The following is a 22,255-nucleotide window of genomic DNA, read 5'->3' as shown; positions in this document are numbered from 1 at the left end:
ACTTATATTTCAACCTTTGTGCTTCCTTGCTTTCCCCGATTCCCCTTTCCGGGTGGGGCGGGGTCATCGGGTGATAGAAAACAATTGTCTAAACGACGATAAATTGTCACGGGTTTTCTCAAACCGCAACAAAGGTTTAGCCCGCTGAATCGCGCTCAGCACAGATTCAGCACGGAGGGCTGACGAACGCACAACAGAGACAACTAGAAAAATTAAAAAAAAAAAAGAAACAAAAACAAACCCAATTTTGTCTGCGCTTCCTCCATTCTAGTGCAGTTTACTGACGTGACCCGCATTTTGGGAGATGCCCCGCTTGTGCTGATGGCATCTATTTAACTTTTCTTCATGTAGACTAATTCTCATTCCATTTTTACAGCTGTAATATTTAGAGATGATTAAATATCTCATTTCCGTACCATCTTCCCCACCTCTTTGCACCCTGGGCATTCCCAGTACACCAGGAACTGGAGGCAGACCACAAAGCAGACCCCGCTGCGCTCTCCCTGCACATAGCAGATGTCACTGGTAGGATCATCTGGCAAGTGCCATCAACCACGAAGCACATCATATCTTATTTTACAGAGGGAGCACATCATATCTTATTTTACAGAGGGCCCTTCATCCCATTTTCCAAAATCATCTGTACAAATGGTTTGGTACAAATGGATGGCCGTGCTGCCATCCAGCGTGACCTGGACAGGCTGGAGAGGTGGGCAGAGAAGAACCTAATGAGGTTCAACAAAAGCAAGTGTAAGGTCCTGCACCTGGGGAGGAAGAATGCTAAGCACCAGTATAGGTTAGGGGTGGACCTGCTGGGAAGCAGCTCTGAGGAGAAGGACCTGGGGGTCCTAGTAGACAGCAAGCTATCCATGAGCCAGCAGTGTGCCCTTGTCGCCAAGAAGGCCAATGGCATCCTGGGCTGCATAGGGAAGACTATGGCCAGTAGGTCAAGGGAGGTCATTCTCCCCCTCTACTCTGCACTGGTGAGGCCACAACTGGAGTATTGTGTCCAGTTTTGGGCTCCCCAGTTCAAGAGGGACAGGGAACTACTGGAGCGAGTCCAGCGAAGGGCAACCAAGATGATTATGGGACTGGAGCATCTCCCTTATGAGGAAAGGCTGAGAGAGCTGGGACTCTTTAGCCTGGAGAAGGTTGAGGGGGGACCTAAAGGGTGGGTTTAAGGAGGACAGAGACAGGCTCTTTTCAATGGTTCCCAGTGACAGGACAAGGGGCAACGGGCACAAGCTAGAACATAGGAAGTTCCGTTCAAATACACGGAAAAACTTCTTCACGGTGAGGGTGACAGAGCACTGGAACAGGCTGCCCAGGGAGGGTGTGGAGTCCCCTTCTCTGGAGATTTTCAAGACCCACCTGGATGCAGCCCTGAGGGATGTGCTCTAGGCAATCCTGCTCTAGCAGGGGAGTTGGACTAGATGATCTCTAGAGGTCCCTTCCAACTCTGAAGATTCCGTGATTCCATGAAATGAGAGCGAACAACACTAAGGCACTTAGCGACTTAGAAATTTGGCATTACGCTGTTCCAAATATTCCGAAAACTGCTGCTTGCGTACCTCCAGCAAATACTTGGAGTGCAGGCAAAAAAAAGCCTTATACAGTCGTGCCAGTCTATACGGTACGGGAGCCTCCTGCGGATGCTGGACCCGAGCCGGGGTGAAGCGTATGGCATTGGCCTTTACTTCGGCAAAACCAACTTAGCAACAGAAAAACTTGTCCGAGAGACCATTTCCGTCCCTACATACAACGCGGCAATGAGAATTCAACCTGCAGTCCTCCCAGCCCCGTCTTTTCGACCCGTTCTGAGTTGTCTTCCTTCCTCTATGGGCAGGAATTGATTAACGACTAGGAAAAAACGACTAAAATTCGACGGGATCGAACGTAGTTACGGAGTTCGTACTCTGTTGGGTTTTTTTCTTGAGCAGAGGTTCGCGGCGAGTTGCATCAGGGATGAGCTGAAGCCTTGGCGTAACTTGGGGTAAGAGGACAGGTAATACAGCCTGGAGCTGTTTAACGGTTTCACAGCTAGCAGATATTTTACCGCTAGCAGCTCGGGGACGAACACTTGGCCGTACACGCATCACGCTGACACTCTCTCCTTGCCTGAGCGGACGAGCAGAAGCCCGGCCACTTGTGGGAACTGTAACCGGGATCGACACTAAACCGGGATTTTTTTCCTCCAAGATTGAGATGTTTAAATATAGGAGACTCGGAGCCAGGTCTCCCGTATTTAGGAGGTCACCAGCGTAGTTTGAAGACTGAACTCTACCAAGCGATACAAAATACAGTGAGCAGCTCTGCTCCAGCCCAGAACTGGATGATAAAGGAGCCGGAGAGACTGAGCATAGCATCCCCAAATCCCGTAACGTGGTCCAGCACCTCTTCCCCACACAAGCCATGCCACCGAGCTAGCGTTCCCTCTGCAAAGGAGAAGTTAGAGACCTTGTTGGAGAGCACGGTATGGCGTGCGCGGCACTCACCCTTCTCTGTCTATGTGAGGCAGCGGGTGTTTTGAGGTGTTTCGCAGTTTCCTGTGAAATTGGGTGAAATCTAGTTTTTCAGGCTGCAAGTCCCACGTCGCACCACTAGGAGAGAAAAACAGGGAAAGACAAAGAAAGAAAGTCCGCTACTAATTAAACACCAACCGGCTGAAGAGCAGAGGGCACATCGGAGCCTGCAGACAAGGAAAGCTGGTACTTCTGGAAGAACCTCTCCCTGCTGCAGAGCAGATGGATACGGGCCTCCAACCTTCACGCTGTTGCATGACTTTTAATTTCTTCTAATTTTTTTTTTTTTTTTTTGAGATGATGAGCTCCTGTTGCTTGCTCTAAACCCTGATTTTGATGGATGACGCAGCACGATGCAGCACCTTGCTAGCTATACGCGCCCTCTGTATCAAGGGGGTATGGCAACAGGTAGGGGGTCTGGTCCACGCAATGGAGATGCTCTCTCTTGGTCCTGCACAACCTGCCCGATCCAATGGCCCGGAGCAAGTCCTAGGTGGGAACTTAACCCCCGCAGACTCTTGCAGTGCTCCAGGCACAGAGAGGGAGATGTATAAAACTGGACAGAAACTGTATTTCACCACCGTCCTCATGCTGAAGCACGAAGAGGCTCTCTCCTCATGAAGAGCCCTTCCCAGCAGCTGCAAAGTCAATGCGTGGTCGCACCGCCAATTAATGGAAGACCAGAATCCTGGAGCAGTAGCTCAGAGCTGCCTCAAGTCTTCGTAGAATGGTTTGGGTTGGAAGGGAATTTAAAGATCATCTAGTTCCAACTCCCCTGCCCTGGGCAGGGACACCTCCCACCAGCCCAGGTTGCTCCAAGCCCCGTCCAACCCGGCCTTGAACACCTCCAGGGATGGAGCATCTACAACTTCTCTGGTCTTGCCTGCACAGCTTTTGGATGACTACAAGTAATCATATCAGTGCCGGTTTCAGATGTTTGGACTGCAGACCCATCCAGCGGCCTCTCTGAAGCACGTAGGATGCCTTAAGTAGGTTGACTGTGCTTAGGGCCGCGGGCTAAATGGGGATGGGGAAGAGGAGGAGCAGCGACACGAGTATCGGTATGGTACTCACTGGCACCTGGGTACTGTCAGGATGGACACGCGGGCAAAGGCTAAGAGAAGGCATGGTCCATCTCTCTCTCTCTCTCAAAGAATTTTAAAACCGGCTTACCTGAAGGAGTCAAAGGTGTTGGCAGCCCAGATGTCCGTGCCCAGCATGTCAAGGGAGCTCTCCTTGTTGCCATTCTAGGAGGGAGGGAAAGGCGGTTACTCGCCGGGAAGGCACGAGGTGCTATCCGGACCACGGCACAGGCCGGCACAGCCGTGGAAGTGTCCCAGCTCTATGCGTGGGCTTCTCCACTTCCGTGTGAATCCACACTCACTGCAACGCAGAGACCCCTTGCCTGCTGCAAAAGCACACCGTGAAGGCAAGGAGTGGCACAGTTTCGGCCTTGGGGACACAAAGCTGTGGACAACATGGAGCAGACAATATGTAGGTTCAGCTCTGACTCCAGCCCTGTTCTCCTACCCCACCATCCACAACCTCCAAGACCCACCAAGCTCCAGCGGGCAGGCTGACATCCCGATCACGAAGACACCCAACTTCAGAGTCACAGACCAGTTGAGGTGGGAAAGGACCTCTGAAGTTCATCTAGTCCAACCCTCCTGCTCAAGCAGGGCCACCTACAACTAGGTGCTCAGGACCACATCCAGGTGGCTTTGGAGTATGTCCAAGGACGAAGCTCTTCACCACCAGCTACCAGGGCCTGCTCACCAATAACGATGAGGAAAGACATCCTGCTTCGTTAAGGAGTCACGGTGGCAAGACTTCTTGCTCTAACAACAGGTGGGGGACATCAGAACCCTGCACTGTGCCACTTCTGCCACGCACACCAGTAAACCAGTTCATGCGGTTACTCTGGTACGTGACCCACCAGCCCTAAGGTGACGGTTCCTTCCCTCGAGAAGCAAAAGCGTCACGGTATAATCCGGTGGGAATTATGAGAAACCTCCAGCAAACTGCAAAGCACCTTGAATTTTACCGTACAGTTGCTTTTGGCAGCAACCCGAAGCAAAAGTATCTAAAGCAAAGACCTCACACACATCCTTCATGGCCCCTTTGCAGTCACCAGCCTACACGTGTCCTCCCCACAGAAAGAGGGCTGCCCTCTCCACCCTTTACCGGCGAAGAAGTAAAGCAGTTGGATTTTGCCGGGACCATTTAAAAAAAAAAAAAATCAGACTTGAGTCAGACTTTTTTTCCCCCCAATGTTTCTTACGTATATTCAGATTATTTAAGTATTTCAGCCCAAACGGTCCCAGCTCTGGTGAAACAAGCGCTGGAGGATGGTGGCTTCCACATATTCCCCGTCCTATAATTTCTGCCATTTTCAAATATTATTAATAATAACCACTGAGACACTAAAACCTCATGAAGATGTGCCCATTTCTTGATGAAGCCCCAGACCTCGGTCTGCCCATGCAGTGAGCAGTCTTTTCCCAATGAGCAGGACGCCCATCCTCGGTGCACGCTACGGACGGTCGGACTTCACAGCAATTCCCAGCACAACAAGCAATTGAGACACCAGCTGCTCCAAAACCAGCCACATCGCTCCCTTTTTTGTCTCCTCCAAGGGGTCCGTGGGTTACGATTTTAACCTCCGGGGATCTGCAAGTCAACTTGTCTCTGCACAGAAACAAACTACCAGAAACAAATAAAATTCTCACGATCAGTTATGGAAACAGAGCTTTTCATTTTAGGCAAATGTAAGGAAAATTATTTTCCACCAAGGAGGGAAATTACTTTTCCGACTACTTAAGAAGCATCCTCACGCAGTAAAATGAAAATACACACGTGCAGGTCTTTATAGCTATCATCCAAAGAAGAGATACCTCTTCTTGCTGACAGATCCATTTCTCGTTCCGTTTCCTATGGATATGGGATATTGTAAGTCCCTGTCAATGAGCCAGCTACAATAGGAGTTCCTAAGAGGAAAGAGTCTGGGTTCAGGGAGAACGAATGGGAACATGTAACCAGTTGCAGTGCAGATGAGACAGATCAGCAACAAAGATCCCAAATAGCAAAAATTTAAGAGAAAGCGGGTTCCTAATGCAACGGGTCGTGTCCTAAAATTGTTGCCCAAATTCAGCTTGGAGCAGGGCTTCTGAAGAGCCCCTTCTTGACTCCTGAAATAAAGCGTCTAGCAATTACCCTCTGACGCTTGGCTTGAAATCTGTTGGGATGCGCAGGGAGAGTTTTGGCACCGACACCTCCTAATCCACAGCGTAAGCGAAGGCAACACAAGCAGTCCCACCCAGCCGCCCCGCATCTCCTCGGCGCTCTAACGGTGAGCACCGGCGGGTCGGCCCCGGAATTTCCCAGCAATTAGGAGAAATGGCAGCGATGGTGCAGGAGGTCAGACGGGTGCAAGCTTCTAGGCAGCGGTTGGATTCTCCCACCCAAACCGGGCTGCAACTCCTGGTCCTCCTAGATGACATCCCTAGACGATGTCCCCACGACCTCTTGGAGACGCTCCAAGCATTAGCCAGACTCTATAAAGACGGCGCCAGGGCCAAACGATAACACACCTTGTCATTAAGTTGTGAGTCACTACGGTCATTCCAAGAATTCCTTTTGGTCTTCAATGACCTGTCTTTATAACCAGTTTCTGTCTCGACTCACAAGGCAGGGAACATGCCGGCTGCCCAAGTGAATCCGGGCTGTAAAGCGCTTACTAAAATGCTCACAGCACAGGACCAAGACTTCAGAATAAGACCTTAAAAAAAAGCCAATTCTCAAGTCCAGGGATGAAAAAAAAAAAAAAAAAAAAATTTACATGTATTTAAGACGAGAAGTGACTTGCTGTCAGTTCCCCCAGGACTGCAATTATAACCGTAAGCAGTTTTAACTTGAAGCTCCCAATGACCCAACCCTCAGCTTTAGATAATAATTTTCACCGCAAAGGGGTTAGTACTGCTGAAAATTAATTAAGCTACCAGGAAAGATGATTGAGAGACACACCGACGAGAACGAGATAAATACCCAGAACGATCAGAGATCCGGTAAAAGCCGATCCTACCCCCAGTACGGTTTAAAATGCACGTCCATAACCTCCGTCCCTATGAGCACACACCATCTCCATCCACCGTCGCCCAACCCCCGTAGCTGCCCACACAAAACCAGGGACGGACGACGCCACCGGCTGCGTGGACTCTGACTGTTTACCCGTGCATGCAGCTTCAGCAAATTCCCCACAAAGTCGGCATTTGCATGCCCGCAGCAGCTTTTTGAAAGCCCAGCTCAGCGTTCCACCGGTTCCTCTCGCCGCTCCTCATGACCAGCCTCCAGCGAACCACTGCAAATACAAAATCATCCTCTTCGTCGCACGATTGCCAACAGGGTTAGCTCATCGCCGTGCCTGGCATTAACGTAGAACGCTGCCAAGTAGTCGGCTGAGTCTGTGGTAAAAATTCAGGGATTGTCCTGTGTCATGTGTTATTTCTTAAGCATTTTTCAGCTCTACGTTTGAGAAGATTCCCCCACCTTTCCTCCTTCTCAGCTGCCTGCGACCCCTGGCTACACTTTCATAAAAACCAAAAAAGGATATTTAGATAACAAACTGTCTGAAAAGGCTCTGATTAAAGGTTTTGTTGTTGAAAATTGCAAGTCTTCATAAGAAAAATATAGATATTTTGAGGAAGACACTATTATCCCTGCTCGAAGAAGAAGGATATGTTGAGTCTCGCTCCTCCAGAAAGGACCATCACTTCCCAGCAATGACACGGTTCTGCAGGTCCTCTCCCACCACAGCGTGGCTCAGGAGGAGAGACTATTTCCTCAGGTTCTCCAGGATGGATGAGACGGATGAAAGGACCAGGACTGTGACCACCGGCCCCACATCTCCCAGCGGCCATCCTGCGCTTTTGGCACAACCAACACTCACATGTGCAAAAGTAGAATTACAGAACCATAGAATGGTTTGGGTTGGAAGGGACCTTAAAGACCATCCAGTTGCAACCCCCCTGCCCTGGGCAGGGACACCTCCCACCAGCCCAGGTTGCTCCAAGCCCCGGCCAACCTGGCCTTGAACACCTCCAGGGATGGGGCAGCCACAGCTTCTCTGGGCAACCTGGGCCAGGGGCTCACCACCCTCACAGCAAAGAATTTCTTCCTAATATCCCATCTAAATTTACCCTCTTTCAGTTTGAAACCGTTACCCCTCGTAGAGCAACTCCAAGAGGAGAGAGGAGGACAGAGGCTGACTAAAACATGAAGAAGAGGTCCCTGGTCTGAGTTCAAGGAACGGACTGAAAACCAAATCAAAAGCAAATTCTCAAAGTCTTCTGCAGGGCAGGAAGGAAACTCCCCATTTAGCCCAGCTGATGGCTCCCATGGAAAGCAGCTGGACCCAAGGTCACACATTTAACACCATCTATGTGGTGTCCACTCATATATCAACATCTAATGAAGACTCAACAAAAAATAATTACAGACATCTCTTAATTTCCCCAAATGAAAATACACCAGGACTTCAAATAAAGAAAAAACCCTAATTTCCTTTGCACTAAACCAGCTGACTAGGGACTTCTTTCCTAACATTAAAGCACTCGGCACACCTCAACACGCTTCTTGAGACTGAAGAACAGCTACAGCCCTCAGCAGCCAGGTCCCACATTAAGCGTGAATTAATTAGATCTCTGAAGTGTCCTTCGTAATTGACACGCACTCACACCCTATGTGTAGACACACACACAAAACACATCATTAGGAGGATGCCTCTGATCAACAGCAAGCAAAGGACGCAGCTTCAGCACGTCGCTACCAGATATACCTTGGTCCATTGCCTGAACTGGCTGCTTCTCCCGCGGCTGCCAGACCTGGATCCAGACCCACACCCGGAGCCTGACCCCAGCCAGGATCCTGCGCTCCCACTGCTGCTGTGATCCCACTCTCCCTGGAAACAACAAACAGCTCGCTTTAGTCAAGGGCAACGCCGTCTCGCACCCACAAAAACCACAGCCCTGGTGAACCAGGAGACCACCTGGTGGTCTCCAGCACCCAGACCACACGCGCAAGCACCATTAAACCCATGCCCAGCGCCTTATTTTGGGGCATTCTCAGAGTCCTTTAACATGCCGTATTTACACATTGCAAAGGGATGACATTGGGGGAGGCTTCAATGAATATAAGATCTGGCTCTAGTCTATGCATGGGGAAAATAATAACACCTACCTCCTCTATCTTGATGAGAATTACGCATATTCAGCAACCCCACCCCCTCTAAAACTCCTTAAGGGCACTTGGACGATGCCCTTAACAACACGCTTTAACTTTTGGTCAGCCCTGAATTGGTCAGGCAGTTGGGACGAGATGGTCATTGTAGGTCCCCTTCCAACTGAAATAGTCTAGTTCTACTCTAGTCTGGAATTCTCGCCTCTTCTAGGACTCTAGTCTGGAATTCTCGCCTCTTCTAGGACTCTAGTCTGGAATTCTCGCCTCTTCTAGGACTCTAGCCTGGAATTCTCGCCTCTTCTAGGACTCTAGCCTGGAATTCTCGCCTCTTCTAGGACTCTAGCCTGGAATTCTCGCCTCTTCTAGGACTCTAGCCTGGAATTCTCGCCTCTTCTAGGACTCTAGCCTGGAATTCTCGCCTCTTCTAGGACTCTAGCCTGGAATTCTCGCCTATTGTATTCTAGAGTTCTGTTATATTCTAGAATACTGTTATATTAAGTTCCAGACTTCTATTCCATTCCAGACTTCTATTCCATTCCAGACTTCTATTCCATTCCAGACTTCTATTCCATTCCAGACTTCTATTCCATTCCAGACTTCTATTCCATTCCAGACTTCTATTCCATTCCAGACTTCTATTCCATTCCAGACTTCTATTCCATTCCAGACTTCTATTCCATTCCAGACTTCTATTCCATTCCAGACTTCTATTCCATTCCAGACTTCTATTCCATTCCAGACTTCTATTCCATTCCAGACTTCTATTCCATTCCAGACTTCTATTCCATTCCAGACTTCTATTCCATTCCAGACTTCTATTCCATTCCAGACTTCTATTCCATTCCAGACTTCTATTCCATTCCAGACTTCTATTCCATTCCCTTAACTCCCCTCCCAAGCCCAAATCAACTTCTCAGCCAGTTTGTCCCTCTGCTTAGCCCACTGTTGGAGTCCAGCTACTCGCACACTTGGAGTTTACCAGGAGACGACATTACACAAATAACTATTTTTGCCTATTAAGGAGCTGTGCCCAATATTCTCCTTTGTTTTCCTAACACTTGGTTCTACTGTCAAACAAGGTGCAGGTTCCTTGTTCAGCTGGCAGCCCTCAGGCCGAGCTGAGTCATCCGAAAACCAGAAAAACTCACCCAACCAGCCCTATCTACCCAAACCTCCCACAAGGCGCTTGGAGAGAAAGGTGGATATTGTCAGGGCAATTGTTTTAAAAGCTTTGCTCAGAGGCTTGGGAAAGACCTTTGAAGTGACCTAAGATGATTTAAAAAAACCCATTAAATCACAGAGCGCAGAATATTCAACTCTTTCAAGCATTCTGAAAATCAGGGAAATACAAAGGGGGAACGTGTGTTTCAGGACTGGTGTGAGGCGACACTTCTCATGTCTCAGATATCTTCGTGGGGCTCCATGAGGCCTTGAGGACACTGCCAAGGGCTAAGACAAAGGCAGAGCCACCATGGCTTTCAAGAGCCAAAAGGACTCACCAGCAAAGCACACGACAGCCAAGTCCAGGTCACTAATTCGGAGGTACAGACCAGGTCTCACCTCCACCACTGCCACCTGGGTTGGATGGGGCAGGGAGACAGCAGCACAGCAGACCCTAAGCCACCTAAGGTAATGCTACCCAGTGGTCCAGCATGGACCTTAGCGCACGTGAAACTCAACACGAGGGACGAGAAGCAAAACGCAGCAGTACCGGTTTCTGCATTGCTCCAGCTGCACGTTCTCCATCTTCAAACCTAGCAACTCTTAAGCAAGCTCAAATATATCACGGTTGCTGTAGCCTAAAAAATCAGTACTGACTTCAAAAGAGGTCAACTGGTTTTCAAGTTGTATATAGACGAAATCTGAGAGGTTGCGGTTGTTCCCACCACGTGTCACAACGACAGTAGAAAGCAGCTTCTTCCCTCCTCATCACCCCGTGACCTGAATCTCCCCACGGTTGAGAAATAGCGAGTGGCACAAAGTTTAGGGAGTCGTTAAATTGGCGTGAAGGGAAACAGAGCTTCACGGATGCCACTTGTGAGACGCGGGCAGCTGGCCACTTTGGGAAGCCTTGGGGAAGAGCCAAGTCTTGCAGGCATCCCGAGAAGTGAGAAATATCTCATTTGATGTGGGAAAGATGCGCACCAACTGAAAAGGTGGCGTGGGGAGAAATGGGCCTTCACCACTTAGATGTTTGAAGGATTAATTACCAGTTTACCGCATCCTGCGCACACCACGTCTTGTTCATCCCCGTATGAAAAACTTCTGAGCCAAATGCTACGGTGGGACCAAGTCAACGCGTGCACCCTTCGCTTTAAAAGAGACACTGAAAATAAACATCACCATTTGGTTATATTCGGTTGACCCAACTTTCGGTCATCATCGCCTGCAGGCAACCTGAGGTTAGGCAAATTCCAGAAACGCAGCTGGCCACAATAAAACCCTTGTGAGAAACAGGGAGATTGGTACCACCATGCGTCGATGTCCAAACTCACCGAGAGAAGCCAGCGGATATGGTATGAACCAGTTAGATAAAAGTCACAGGTACTTTTTTACTAAATCAACTTGTCTCCTGGCTCTAACTCACGGCGTGGGATCTTCTCCCAGTTCATGTTCCTTATCTTTATCACGCCCTGTTAAAATTTATATTTAAAACCAAATTATTTTTAAAATAAAAAACGTTGAACTGAAAATTGTTGAAACTTCTGTTGAAGCTGAAACAGTCGAACCGAGTATGGCCTAAACACACCCATGTTCAAACTCCCCAGCACAGTCAAGCTCAATATTTTACCTAAATTTCTGACTAATTGCCAAAAACGAACAACTTTTTACCGCTATCTTACCGACGGGGGTTCAAATCTCCAGAACTGAAATACGTCCACCAGAAACTCTCCCAGATGTTTCTGGTGGCTTTGTGTCTAATAAAGCCATTTTGTGCTAAAATGAACCCTCTCCGCAGACCTCGTTCCTACAGGAGAAGCGAAGCTCACGCCAACCTCATGGGTGATGCTGGAGGAGTGGGCGAGAGTATGCAGGTAACGATCATTCCTTAGAAAATAACAAATGAGCAACAAAAATCCTCCACCAGCATCATTGCAAAAACCGTTAAACCCCCACCCCAAACCCATACAGGCAGCTGGACTTCAGCAGAAAGCCGAGGCTCCGCAGGGGTGAGACGTGGCACTGCTCACCCTCCATCCTGCAGCATGGCCACCTACATGTCTCCCACACAGCGCTCTTGTCGAATTAATTCAGCATGTTGTAGAAACAGATTTGTCCGCTCTGATGAAAGCTGAAGAAACAGTTATAATGGCACAAAGTTCTCCATCCCATGCCCTTGCCTCCTGCCAACTCAATCCCCCATCATCTAAGCCCTGTCGCTCTCTGCTGTGCCCTCAAAAGACCAAGACTGGCCCAGTCTCTCCCAACATCCCAAACAACCCTTGAACTCTTGTTCCCAACTCTTACTTGAGCTTCTCCACCTACCATTGATGGTCTACGCTCACCAGCAGGAGATAGAACCTTTGAGCCATACTTTAGGGCTTGCAGGGAAATGTCACCCCCTCCAGAGATTGATTCCCAGCCGCTGCTCTCAACCATTCCAATCCTTCCGGCCAAGCTCCGCACCCTCTAGGAAACAGCGAGGCTGGTGCGCATTAACACCGCCAGCCACCTTCCTTTGGAAACGAGCTGTCGAATCTAACATTTGCATTTTAATTAGCAATAATCATATGTTTCACTTACACTGCAATTTTCACCTTCGCAGCTAGCTCTTTGAGGCATGAACTAATTAATCCCGCTCCCTCTGCCAGCTCAAGAGTTAATACTTTCTGCTGCCTCAGCCCGAGTTTGAAAATCCCATTCGCAGGAAAAGGAGATAACTTTCCCCGACGCACAGGCAATAAACGGAAACGCGGTGACCACCTCCGTGGTTGCTCTCAGCGACGATAAGTATGGGTGAAGTCGGCTGTGTTGGTAGAGGTGTAGACCAGCCACGGCGATACCACAAGCTTTAAGCGGCCCAAAGACATCAGTGGTTTCTTGATGGGACTTCCCGGGACACAAAGCCTTTAAGATATCCCCCAGCATTAACAACGGTCTCACCACTGCACCTACAAGGAGCTCCCTAGATTAAAAGCGGAGCGTCCTTCGAATGACTCCCAAATTTTGAGTCTTAATCCTGGTCAGAACAGAAGACAGCTACCACCCAAAATGTCCTTTTTGAGGTTTTTCTGCAGCAGAGGTTTTCACGCACCCACATCTTCCAGTCATGCAGAATTTTGACACCGGACTCCAAGTATCTCCCTGTTCTTCTAGACCTATTCAAGAAGAACCACTCCAATTTTTCTACGGAAAAATAATGGTTTAATTATTTTAATCATTTTTAAATGCACCTTTTAAGAAAAAAAATGTACGATTACTCTAAACATTTTAGTAGGGACAAATTTCCAGCTTCTTTCTTCTCAAAATATTGCATAAAACCATAAGAAAACCAGAAAACTTACCCTTCTAAAAAACATCACGCAGAAAAACCAACCACCTTGGCTCTGCTCTTTCCCTCCCCAGGTCCGTGTACGCCTTCCCCAGCCCTCTCCAATCTGGTACGGTACCTGCTCACCGTTTTGGTAAAGGAACAGCAGAAGGGACACCAAACATCACTGGGAGCTCTTCTCCCACCAGGAAAAGTCAAGGTTTTACCTATACCTGCGCCACAATACGGTACCAAAGGACCCTGATGGGCCTAGAAGTTGGAGGTTAAGCCCACAAGATCTTTCTGGACTCCCTAGGAAAGGGCCAAAGCTGCATGGTTGTGTACCTTCCGGACAACATCAGAAGAGACGTGTGAGGCGAGGATGCGGTAGATAGCTCGTCTATGCATAAGGATGAAGATAAGAAGGAGCACTGAGAGCACTCAGACTGGCACCGAGAACTTCAGACGTGCCATGGGAACCCAGCAGCAAGCCCCTGCCCAAGCCTTGGAGGAAACGGCTCACGTCATCCTGCCAAGAGCTTCGGCACTTGTTGACCTATTCAACCAAATCTGGAAGAAGAATGGAGGCCTCAAAGGTAACTCAGTTACTTCAAGTTTCACAAAACTAGAGCGTGGGAAGCTCTCCTTTCAGCGGGCAGACTGGCATCACCCTCTTCGCTCTACACAAATGGGAACTGAGGGAGACGAGACGTCCTCCCATGTGAGTCACTAGTGACAGCAGGCCTAGAAGACACCTTCCTCGGTAAAGAGCAACAGTTCTCCTAAATCAGGCAGCAAAGCAGTGAAGCATTTCGCTCCCAGATCTTCAGACACCCAAGCAGGCAGTTGCTTCACGAGGGGTGGTGCTGCCTCGCGAGGTGTAACCCCAACAGAAGTCCCAGAGAAAGTTAAACCCATATATTAGCTAAAGGACTTAATTTCTTTCTCAGCAGTCCTCTCCGACCGTAATTGAAGAGGGCTGCATTAACTGCACGGAGGGAGCGTCACCCAGCAATTACAGAAAACCATTAAGTGACTGGTTTTTTTCCAGAGTTGCTCTTTGATCATGGGCAGGTCACCCCACTTAAATCTTCAAGTTCTTCTTCTGTCAGGCAGGGCTACACCAACCTGTATTCACTGGCAAAGCCTCAAAGTAACTCCCTGCCTTTCGCTTTCTCTTTTTCTTTTGGAAACGAGACAACGGTGACTGCAAGCATCTGCCAGCACCCGCTTGTCCCAACAGGTCTCCAGCAACGCGGGCCAACCTCAACCAAATTCAGCGTAAAAACTGGTCCTAGGCTGTGACACAAGTGGGTCGGTGAGATGGAGAACTGCTGCCGGGATCATCCCTCGCGTTTTGCTGAGCAAGAAAACCACGGCGCTTCGGATCCAGACCCAAGGATGGGCAACTAAAGCCAGACACGGGCTGGCTAACCAGCACGGGGAAATGAACTGCATCGTCGGTCCGGGAGATCCTCCCAGCCTCCTCGCAAGCAGCACCCACCCGCTCTCCAGCGCTGATCTGGTTAGCCAAGGATTTGGGGCATTACACGCTGCCTGCTGATGTCAGCGGATTTAAGCTGGCAAGCGGACGGCTTCACTGCCAACGTGAGAAGTTTACATGACGGCAGTGCTGGTCACAGGAGCCTGAGTCCAACTCTGGACCCAGTGACGTGGCCACTGCCTCAAACCGTGATCCCTTCCCACCTGCCTCTGCAGCATCCATCCGGGAGGATTTCCTCATGTTTGACCCCAGGCGGTCACGGCAGCTCTGATGCCTGCAAAAAAAAAATAATCTCTGGAATTGCAAAAGAAATTTGCACTGATACTTGGGTTGTTTTTTTTTTTTTTTCCACTTTCTATAAAATTAAGTTTCACTCTGCACTGAAATCTTCTGTTCCCCAAGAGACAACCTTCACACGTCGCCCCATCCCCACTATTGCCTTTGCTTTGGCAACGTAGCAGCTTTTCCAGCCGTGACTTCATATGGTTGGAAGTGCTCAGCATCAGAGGAGGGTTTTGAGGTTCAGGTGCGAAGCGTCTCCTGCCTGGGAACACTTTGGCACTAGCCCAGCACTGAGCTTCTTTGAGTCATGGAGACACAGACGATAATTTCACGTGACACTAGCTTTGATTTTGTGGGAACTTCTCATGTTTCCCTCATCAGCAAGGCTTGGGTTCAGACATCCTCCGGCAGGACGTGCCAGGCTCGGTGACAATGGCACACACTCCCTGCAAAGCCCTCTATATCTCCATGCAACCGAACAGCGCAGGACACTCAACACTTTATGCTGTTAATTCGTTAGCACAGCTCTTGGGACGCTCTTGAACCCGGCCAGTGAGTCCTCTCCAACCATGGCCCAAGAGTGGAAACCCACCACCTCTGCCTGCCACAGGCACGCTGCTGTTTCTACTGGCTTAATGGGAAGGCAAACCAAGTCATCTCCTCTCCACCACCAGCTCCTTGGGGAGGAGAACAGAAGGGTGCTCCTGGCAACATGTCCGATAATCCAGATGTGATCCACACACCCTCCCTGTTTCTTCGCTGCTCAGTAGATAGGCAACATGACCATCAACTGGAGAAGCCTCTGAGGTCCCCATCCACGCAACAAGTACAAGAAGGACACGGACCTGTTGGAGTGGGTCAAGAGGAGGGCCATGAAGATGATCAGAGGGCTGGAGCACCTCTCCTGTGAAGTCAGGTTGAAAGCGTTGGGGTTGTTCAGCCTGGAGAAGAGAAGGCTCTGGGGAGACCTTCCAGCCCCTTCCAGTCCCTCAAGGGGCTCCAGGAAAGCTGGGGAGGGACTCTGGATCAGAAAGAGGAGCCGTCAGATGAGGGGGAACGGGTTTAAACTGAAAGAGGGGAGATTTAGATGAGATCTGAGGAAGAAATTTGTTGGTGTGAGGGTGGTGAGCCCCTGGCCCAGGTTGCCCAGAGAAGCTGTGGCTGCCCCATCCCTGGAGGGGTTCGAGGCCAGGTTGGCTGGGGCTTGGAGCAACCTGGGCTGGTGGGAGGTGTCCCTGCCCGTTCCATATGGAACTAGATGATCTTTAAGGTCCCTTCCAACCCAAACCATTCTATGATTCGAAGTCCCTGCTGCAGCCGGCGGGACACGGACACACATGCAAATAAGCAGTCAAATAAATTGCGTTCCCATTTACTGCCAACAACGTAAGCTTTTGCTCGGTGACGATGGGTGACAGCCAGCCACCATGGGGGAAGGGATGGACTTGGCCACAAAGGAGGATTTTCAACTGTCCCTCCCCCGCCGCCTGGAGAAATGGGACAAACCCGCAGAGTCGCTCTGGTTTTTGTTAATGCCCTTTCCAGAAGGGGAGCCTGGGATGGAGCCGCTGCCAGGCCTTTCATGTACCAAGAGCTCCGCTGGCTCTCGGAATACACACCATACCAGAAGTCTTTTCCTTCATGAATTGCTCTGAGAAATATATCAAAGAGCTTCCTACTTGCAACAGCCTCACAAGGGGAATGCAAATAAAGTATTATATAAAATCTTCCCACTGGGTCTTGTGAGAAAAAAAAAAAAAATCCAAATATAAAAAGATTTTAAGTGATTCCATTATCCAAACTTTTCTCATTTATAGAGGCGGTAACGGTGCTCAGATCGTATCTTGCATACATCGGCGGAGCAGTCTTCACCCCAGAGGCTCACCCGGCGCTAGCAGAGCTTCTGGGGGGTACGGCTCAAATGCGGCGGGGCTCAGCAGAGCGCGGCGATGCCACGCAGCAAACGAAAGCGGTCACAGTAGGAAAACAAGGAGAATTATAGATGAGCTGAACGTAATTATGAAGCCGGGGGTTTTTCTCAGCGCACCAGGAGTTCACGAAATGTATCTCGTGAGATCCTCCGCATCTTCTCACAGCCACCTGCCCAGAGAACTGGAAAGACCAGAGTAAAAGGCTTCCAGGGGAAATTTTCTCTATTTTGAAGCAACTTCTTTGTACGGGATGCACAGTGCCGACCTACAGGCGGCTGACCCCCAGATAGTATCCCACAGGTGCTAACAGCAGATATCTCATCAAGGAACATAAGTGCAGGGCAAGTACGGGGTGGTCTTTCCCAGAGATACCTGCTAACGTCGGAAAAACATCAATTTAGGAATATCCTAGACTGCAGGTCGCATCAAGACACCTTATTTTTTACCCTTCAATTCACATTATCCGGGAATTGCTCTCAGCCCCCCACTTACACAACATCCTGTGGATGCTTCCGTGTATTATATATAAATGCTTATATAAATCCATAATGCACCTATGAAAAAAATATCTTTCTTTTATTTGCCTTAACCTTGCTGGATCCCACAGACAAGAATTTCGAAGGCATCGGGTAACTCAGCGATGCAGAAGGGGATTTTCAGGCATGGGAAAGTCAGCTTCACTCCTGGCTCCCCTATAACCTTTAGGAAGCCCATTACTTTTGAAAACGTGGCCCTGGACTACTCTGCCCTCGCAGAAAAGGAATCAGACGCTGAATATAGTTTCAGGACCAACCCTGGATTTGCATAGAAATGCCTTTTCTGATCGTCAGGTTAGAATCGTGTGAGGCGTATCATGGTCACCGATACATAACCCGCATTTCCACGGCAGCTGAAGCCAGCCGGAATCTCGCATCCAAGTATTTTTCGACCAAGACCGGCCCGTATTGCACAACCGGCAACGTAGAAATCTCAGCTGGAAATAAAATAGGAGAGACAGGAATTTGATTTTCCAACCAAACCCTTCAAAATCCATACAAAATTGCAACCAAAGAAAAAAAAACAAAAAAACAAAAAAACAAACCCACAACCAACCAACAACCACAACATCCCTTGGGAAATAATTAGCCAGCTTTTTCCTGCGCGGGTTTGAAGAGCGATTGATAATTTACACGCACGACAAACACCTTATTAATGAATTATTACGTTGGGTTTGGTTTGTTTTTTTTTTTTTTAATGTTTAAAGCTACTAGTGAAAAATCAACAGCCAGAAATGGTAATAAACTGAGCCCAATTCTCACCAGCAGCGTTTCACTCGTATATCAGTAACAGCAAGAGAAACGCTTGCCTGGACAGAAGAACAATAGCTGGCAGCTCCTCTTTGGTGCCAAGGAAAATTTGTTACTCGCTGTTAAAAGAAGCCCAACACGGAGAGAGATAATTATTAGCTCTGCTGCAGGCTGGGAGAGAGCCCAAACGCAGGAAAAACAGCTTGGGCATCAGCGAGTGTTATTTGTACATGGAAAACAAGCTCTCTGCTGGCGGAGATGAAAAAGGTTTAATTCCCAGGAAAAAAAAAAAAAAACAAAACAAAACAAAAAAACCCAACCCACTGACAAAAAACCCCTGTAAGTTGAAACAAAAGAGCACGGCACCGGGCAGATGGAAGATGTCAGGGCTGCGTTGATTTGAGTGGGGGAAGCGTCACTCGTGTGCGATTCCTGCGTCCTCCTGGGGTACCCAGCAGGGACTGGCACGTCAAGCTGAGCCCTTGGGTGAAGAGCCAGGAGGGATCTTCTGCCCCGAGGACAAGAGCCGGTCCTGCTAAGAGCCCCAGCAACCCAAGGGGGCTCGACGGAAACGGCCAGCCTCCCCGCTGAATTTCAAGCGGCTGGCTGCGGCGGCGGGAGGGAGCCCAGCCGGGGTTTTGCTGCTGAATATTTCAGAGCAGATCAAAGCTATAATAAATTAAACCCACAATTCCGTCTGCCACCTTCAGAGGTTCATCTGAAGCAGCGTCTCCGTACAGCACCTTCCTACACAGCGATGATCTTTCCTTTGTTCTGTACTGGCGTTTGTATAGATGCTGCCGGCATCCTTGCATCCAGGCACACGGCAGGGAAGGGACGTGAAGCCACAATCCCAGCAGCTTCCAGCACGGCTTTGTGCAGGAAGAAGCTGCGTCCAAAACAGGAGCTGCACTATGCACTGCTCAGACTGGCACGGCGTCTTGTACCACCCTGCAAGGGGCTCCCACGCTCCTTCTCGTGGATCCCACGCATGGGACAGAAGCCTGGAGGACATCAAGCAGGGCAAGAGCACCAAACCCACCAGCCCGAAGCCACTTCTCCAGGTGGGACACCCATCAGCCACAGCAACTGCAACCCTTTCCTGCAGCTCAGATCTCCTTGGTCTCGTATCTCCTCGGGCGAACGCCGCTCTTACAGAGCTGATGGTCGCATGGTGGCAAAGCAGCTCCTCAACCAGGTGACAACAGTCAAACCCATGCCTCTGTCCTTGCCAACCCTCTCCCATGTCAGTGCTCACACAGAGGAGGGACAGCCACCTCCAGCGACGCCAGCAGCACTTGGTAAAGACTCTTCACTGATGCTCGCACCACGTGCAACCACCAAAACTGACTTACACCCGGCTTCTGTCATTGCAAACCCAACACCGGCTCTCAGCACGCGCAGTTTCGCTTCTTCGCCCAGTTCACCCTCTCAGCTATCGAATCCCCTTCCCTCCAACGCCACCCTTGTGCTCCAGCACCTAACCAAGAAGCACGGCGACGCAAACCTCCCTCATCCCAGCTACGTCTCATACTTCCAAGTCAGCTTCGATGCTCCAAATAGGTCCCTTGCACAGGTGACAATAAGAAGCTCTTCAGGAATAAAGAGGACACTCCATATTTTTTTCCCCCCTTTATCGCAGAGCAATAAGCTCCACATCAAAGCATCCATCCGCACATCGGGATGTTGCCCGTCTCCCATGGTTTCGGTGGGGGTGAGCCTTCGGATGCCGAGCACAGGGACGCGTCTCCCCTTCCACGGGAGAGGGAAAGCTGGCAGCGTGGGCAGGCTCCACGCTGCCAGATGAGGCAGTGCAAGAAGAAAAGCAAAAGCTTGGTGAGGAAGAGCGAAATACAACCCCTACCTGATTGTGTTCGTGAGACGACGAGCCCTTCCCTCGGGATGGGGAACAGCTGCCATCAAGCTGCTCGCTACAATCCGCCGTCCACTGTAAAAGGGATAAAAAAAAAAAAAAAAAAAAAAGGGATCGTGTAAAATAATAGCCGGGCTGGGAAAAACCGCTGCGTCAGTCCACAGCACACAGCAAACACCGTCCGGCTGTGGGCATCACTGTACACGTGCCGCCTCCCCCTTATTGAGGATGATTCCAAAGGCTTTGGCTCGGAAATGCTCCACCCGCCAACAGCGAGCGGAGGGAAGGTGCGGGAACAATTGCAGGAAGGCACCTGAAACGATGCTTTGCAATAAAAACCATCCCCAGTATTTCCTTGCAGACTCCAACAGTGTTTGGTAATCCCAGGCGTGCGTTCTGGATCAAGGACAGCTTAACTCGATTCTTCTTTTTCACGGCAAGTTGGGAATTCTCTGCTTTTCCCAACTCTGTTCGCTTTCTGCGACAGACAAGAGTCCTGAGCTGCCAAAAACTTGTGGTTTTATTTTAAACAAAGCAGAGAACAGAGCTCAAAGCTGCAGGTTTGGCCGCTGCCGTATGCCACCGCTGTGACGTGCGGCCTGGATGTCAGCCCTGCTGTCACACCAGCTTCACCCCACGGTGAAGGACACAGGCGCTGGGGGACTTCCCAGGCATAGGGAGAGGCCAGTAGCTCTGGAATATGACCCGCCGTTTCCCACAGGGTTTGACAGCAAGGTGCCTCCACCAAAATAATTCAATTTGGGGTCATTTGGGGTTTTTTTTTCCTCCCCCAGAGAAATGAAGGGTTGCATCATGCTGGGGAAAAACTAAAGTAATAAAAAAAAAAGAAAAAAAAAAATAATCAAGCAAACCAACATAAATACGCTGCTTAATCCTAAAGTTATCTCCTTGTCCCCCTGCAAAGTTGAGACTGAACCTTGGTGACCAGTTCTGTTTCTGAGGTCTTTCATCCTGGAAGTACCTGGCTGCTCCAGAGACACTGACCCCTTGGGATGCTGTCACCAAGGCTGATGCTCCAAGAAAACGAAAAGCCAATTCTGTCCAACCAGTAACTACCTGAGAGCTTCCTGACAAGGACGGATGAGCTCGCGACTAAGAGACAAGAGCCACCAGTCGAACTGCTCACCATCCCCGCGCAGCTCTGCCCTCATCGGAGAGCCCGCGCTACCTCAACCAGACGGCAAACAGCAGCCTTGTCTTTAATGAGCTCTTTAATGAGCTGCCCGTTGCTCTCCTGCCACCTCCGCTGACCTACCTGGAGAAGCTCATGATGCTACCACGCTTGAGATCCTTCTGCCAGACCTATGCATATCTCCTTTAACAACCTGGAGTGCAACCACATGCCTGGAAAGTTCTCTCAAGCTACAGCTCACCCATTATTACGTCCACAGCCGAAAAAAACCTGCATTTTCCCTCTGACTTGCCTCTTTTTTTCCCCGGTGGGTTCAAGGCTGGAGACACTCCCATGATGGAAATGTCCATACTCTGGCATTCTCTGGACTGGAGATGGATGCAGCTCCTCTGGCCGGTGGTGTGGAGGATGGAGGAGCACACAATGTGCCTTTCCTTCCTTCCCCCGGCAAGAAGGGCAGTTAATTTGGGGATGTGGTACCATCCAAGCATCTTACACACATGGGTGAGAGGATTTATCCTCTCTTGCGCGGGGAAAACATTATTACAGCCACAAGGAAACGAACCGCAGAGAGATTAAGTAACTTGCCCAACATTCAAGATTAAGTTGCTGGCAGAACCTTGCAGTTAAAAACAATTTTCTTGGTTTCGGTCCAGCACCTTCCCCCTAAACCCATCCTTTTTCCTCCAGCTCTCATTCAGAGGGAACGCGTCACCTTCAAATCAGGCTGGCTTCCGCCAGGGTTACTCCAGCGAGCTGCAGGATACGTGCATGTTTATTCCTTGCTTTGATAAGAAGTGATCAGGAAGAGAAAAATCAGAAATAAAAATCCCCGGTTATTTCTTATAGAAACTGGGGGTATGAGGTGGGGAAAATCAACGTCTTTGGGAGACAGGTAATTCCTTCCTAACGCATCCCTTAAGACACGGCTCCATAAAAGCAGGTGACCTATGTAAAAGCCCATCCTCGCTTCTTGTCCCATATATAACCCTAAAAATA

At 49.5% G+C, this 22,255-nt stretch overlaps 1 protein-coding gene across 5 annotated transcripts in view; it reads right to left on the bottom strand.

Moving 5' to 3' along the window:
* CTIF (cap binding complex dependent translation initiation factor) overlaps positions 1-22,255 on the bottom strand; it is a 158,727-nt gene that overhangs the window by 102,514 nt on the left and 33,958 nt on the right. For 2 of the 5 annotated variants that reach the window (XM_063320459.1, XM_063320460.1), the window contains exons 3-5: positions 20,095-20,178; positions 3,696-3,769; positions 2,496-2,600 (exon numbers count right to left, since the gene is read on the bottom strand). In XM_063320459.1, coding sequence (XP_063176529.1) covers positions 2,496-2,600; positions 3,696-3,769; positions 20,095-20,178 — 263 coding nt within the window. Of the gene's footprint in view, positions 1-2,495; positions 2,601-3,695; positions 3,770-8,355; positions 8,479-20,094; positions 20,179-22,255 lie in introns of all 5 variants that reach the window. The other 3 variants (XM_063320463.1, XM_063320461.1, XM_063320462.1) reach the window with 3 other exon arrangements.

The sequence above is a fragment of the Chroicocephalus ridibundus genome, chromosome Z, assembly GCF_963924245.1.
Source record: "Chroicocephalus ridibundus chromosome Z, bChrRid1.1, whole genome shotgun sequence".
Classification (NCBI taxonomy): Eukaryota; Metazoa; Chordata; class Aves; order Charadriiformes; family Laridae; genus Chroicocephalus; species Chroicocephalus ridibundus.
Note: the sequence above shows the minus strand (reverse complement) of the source record. Positions and strands in the feature narration are given on the sequence as shown.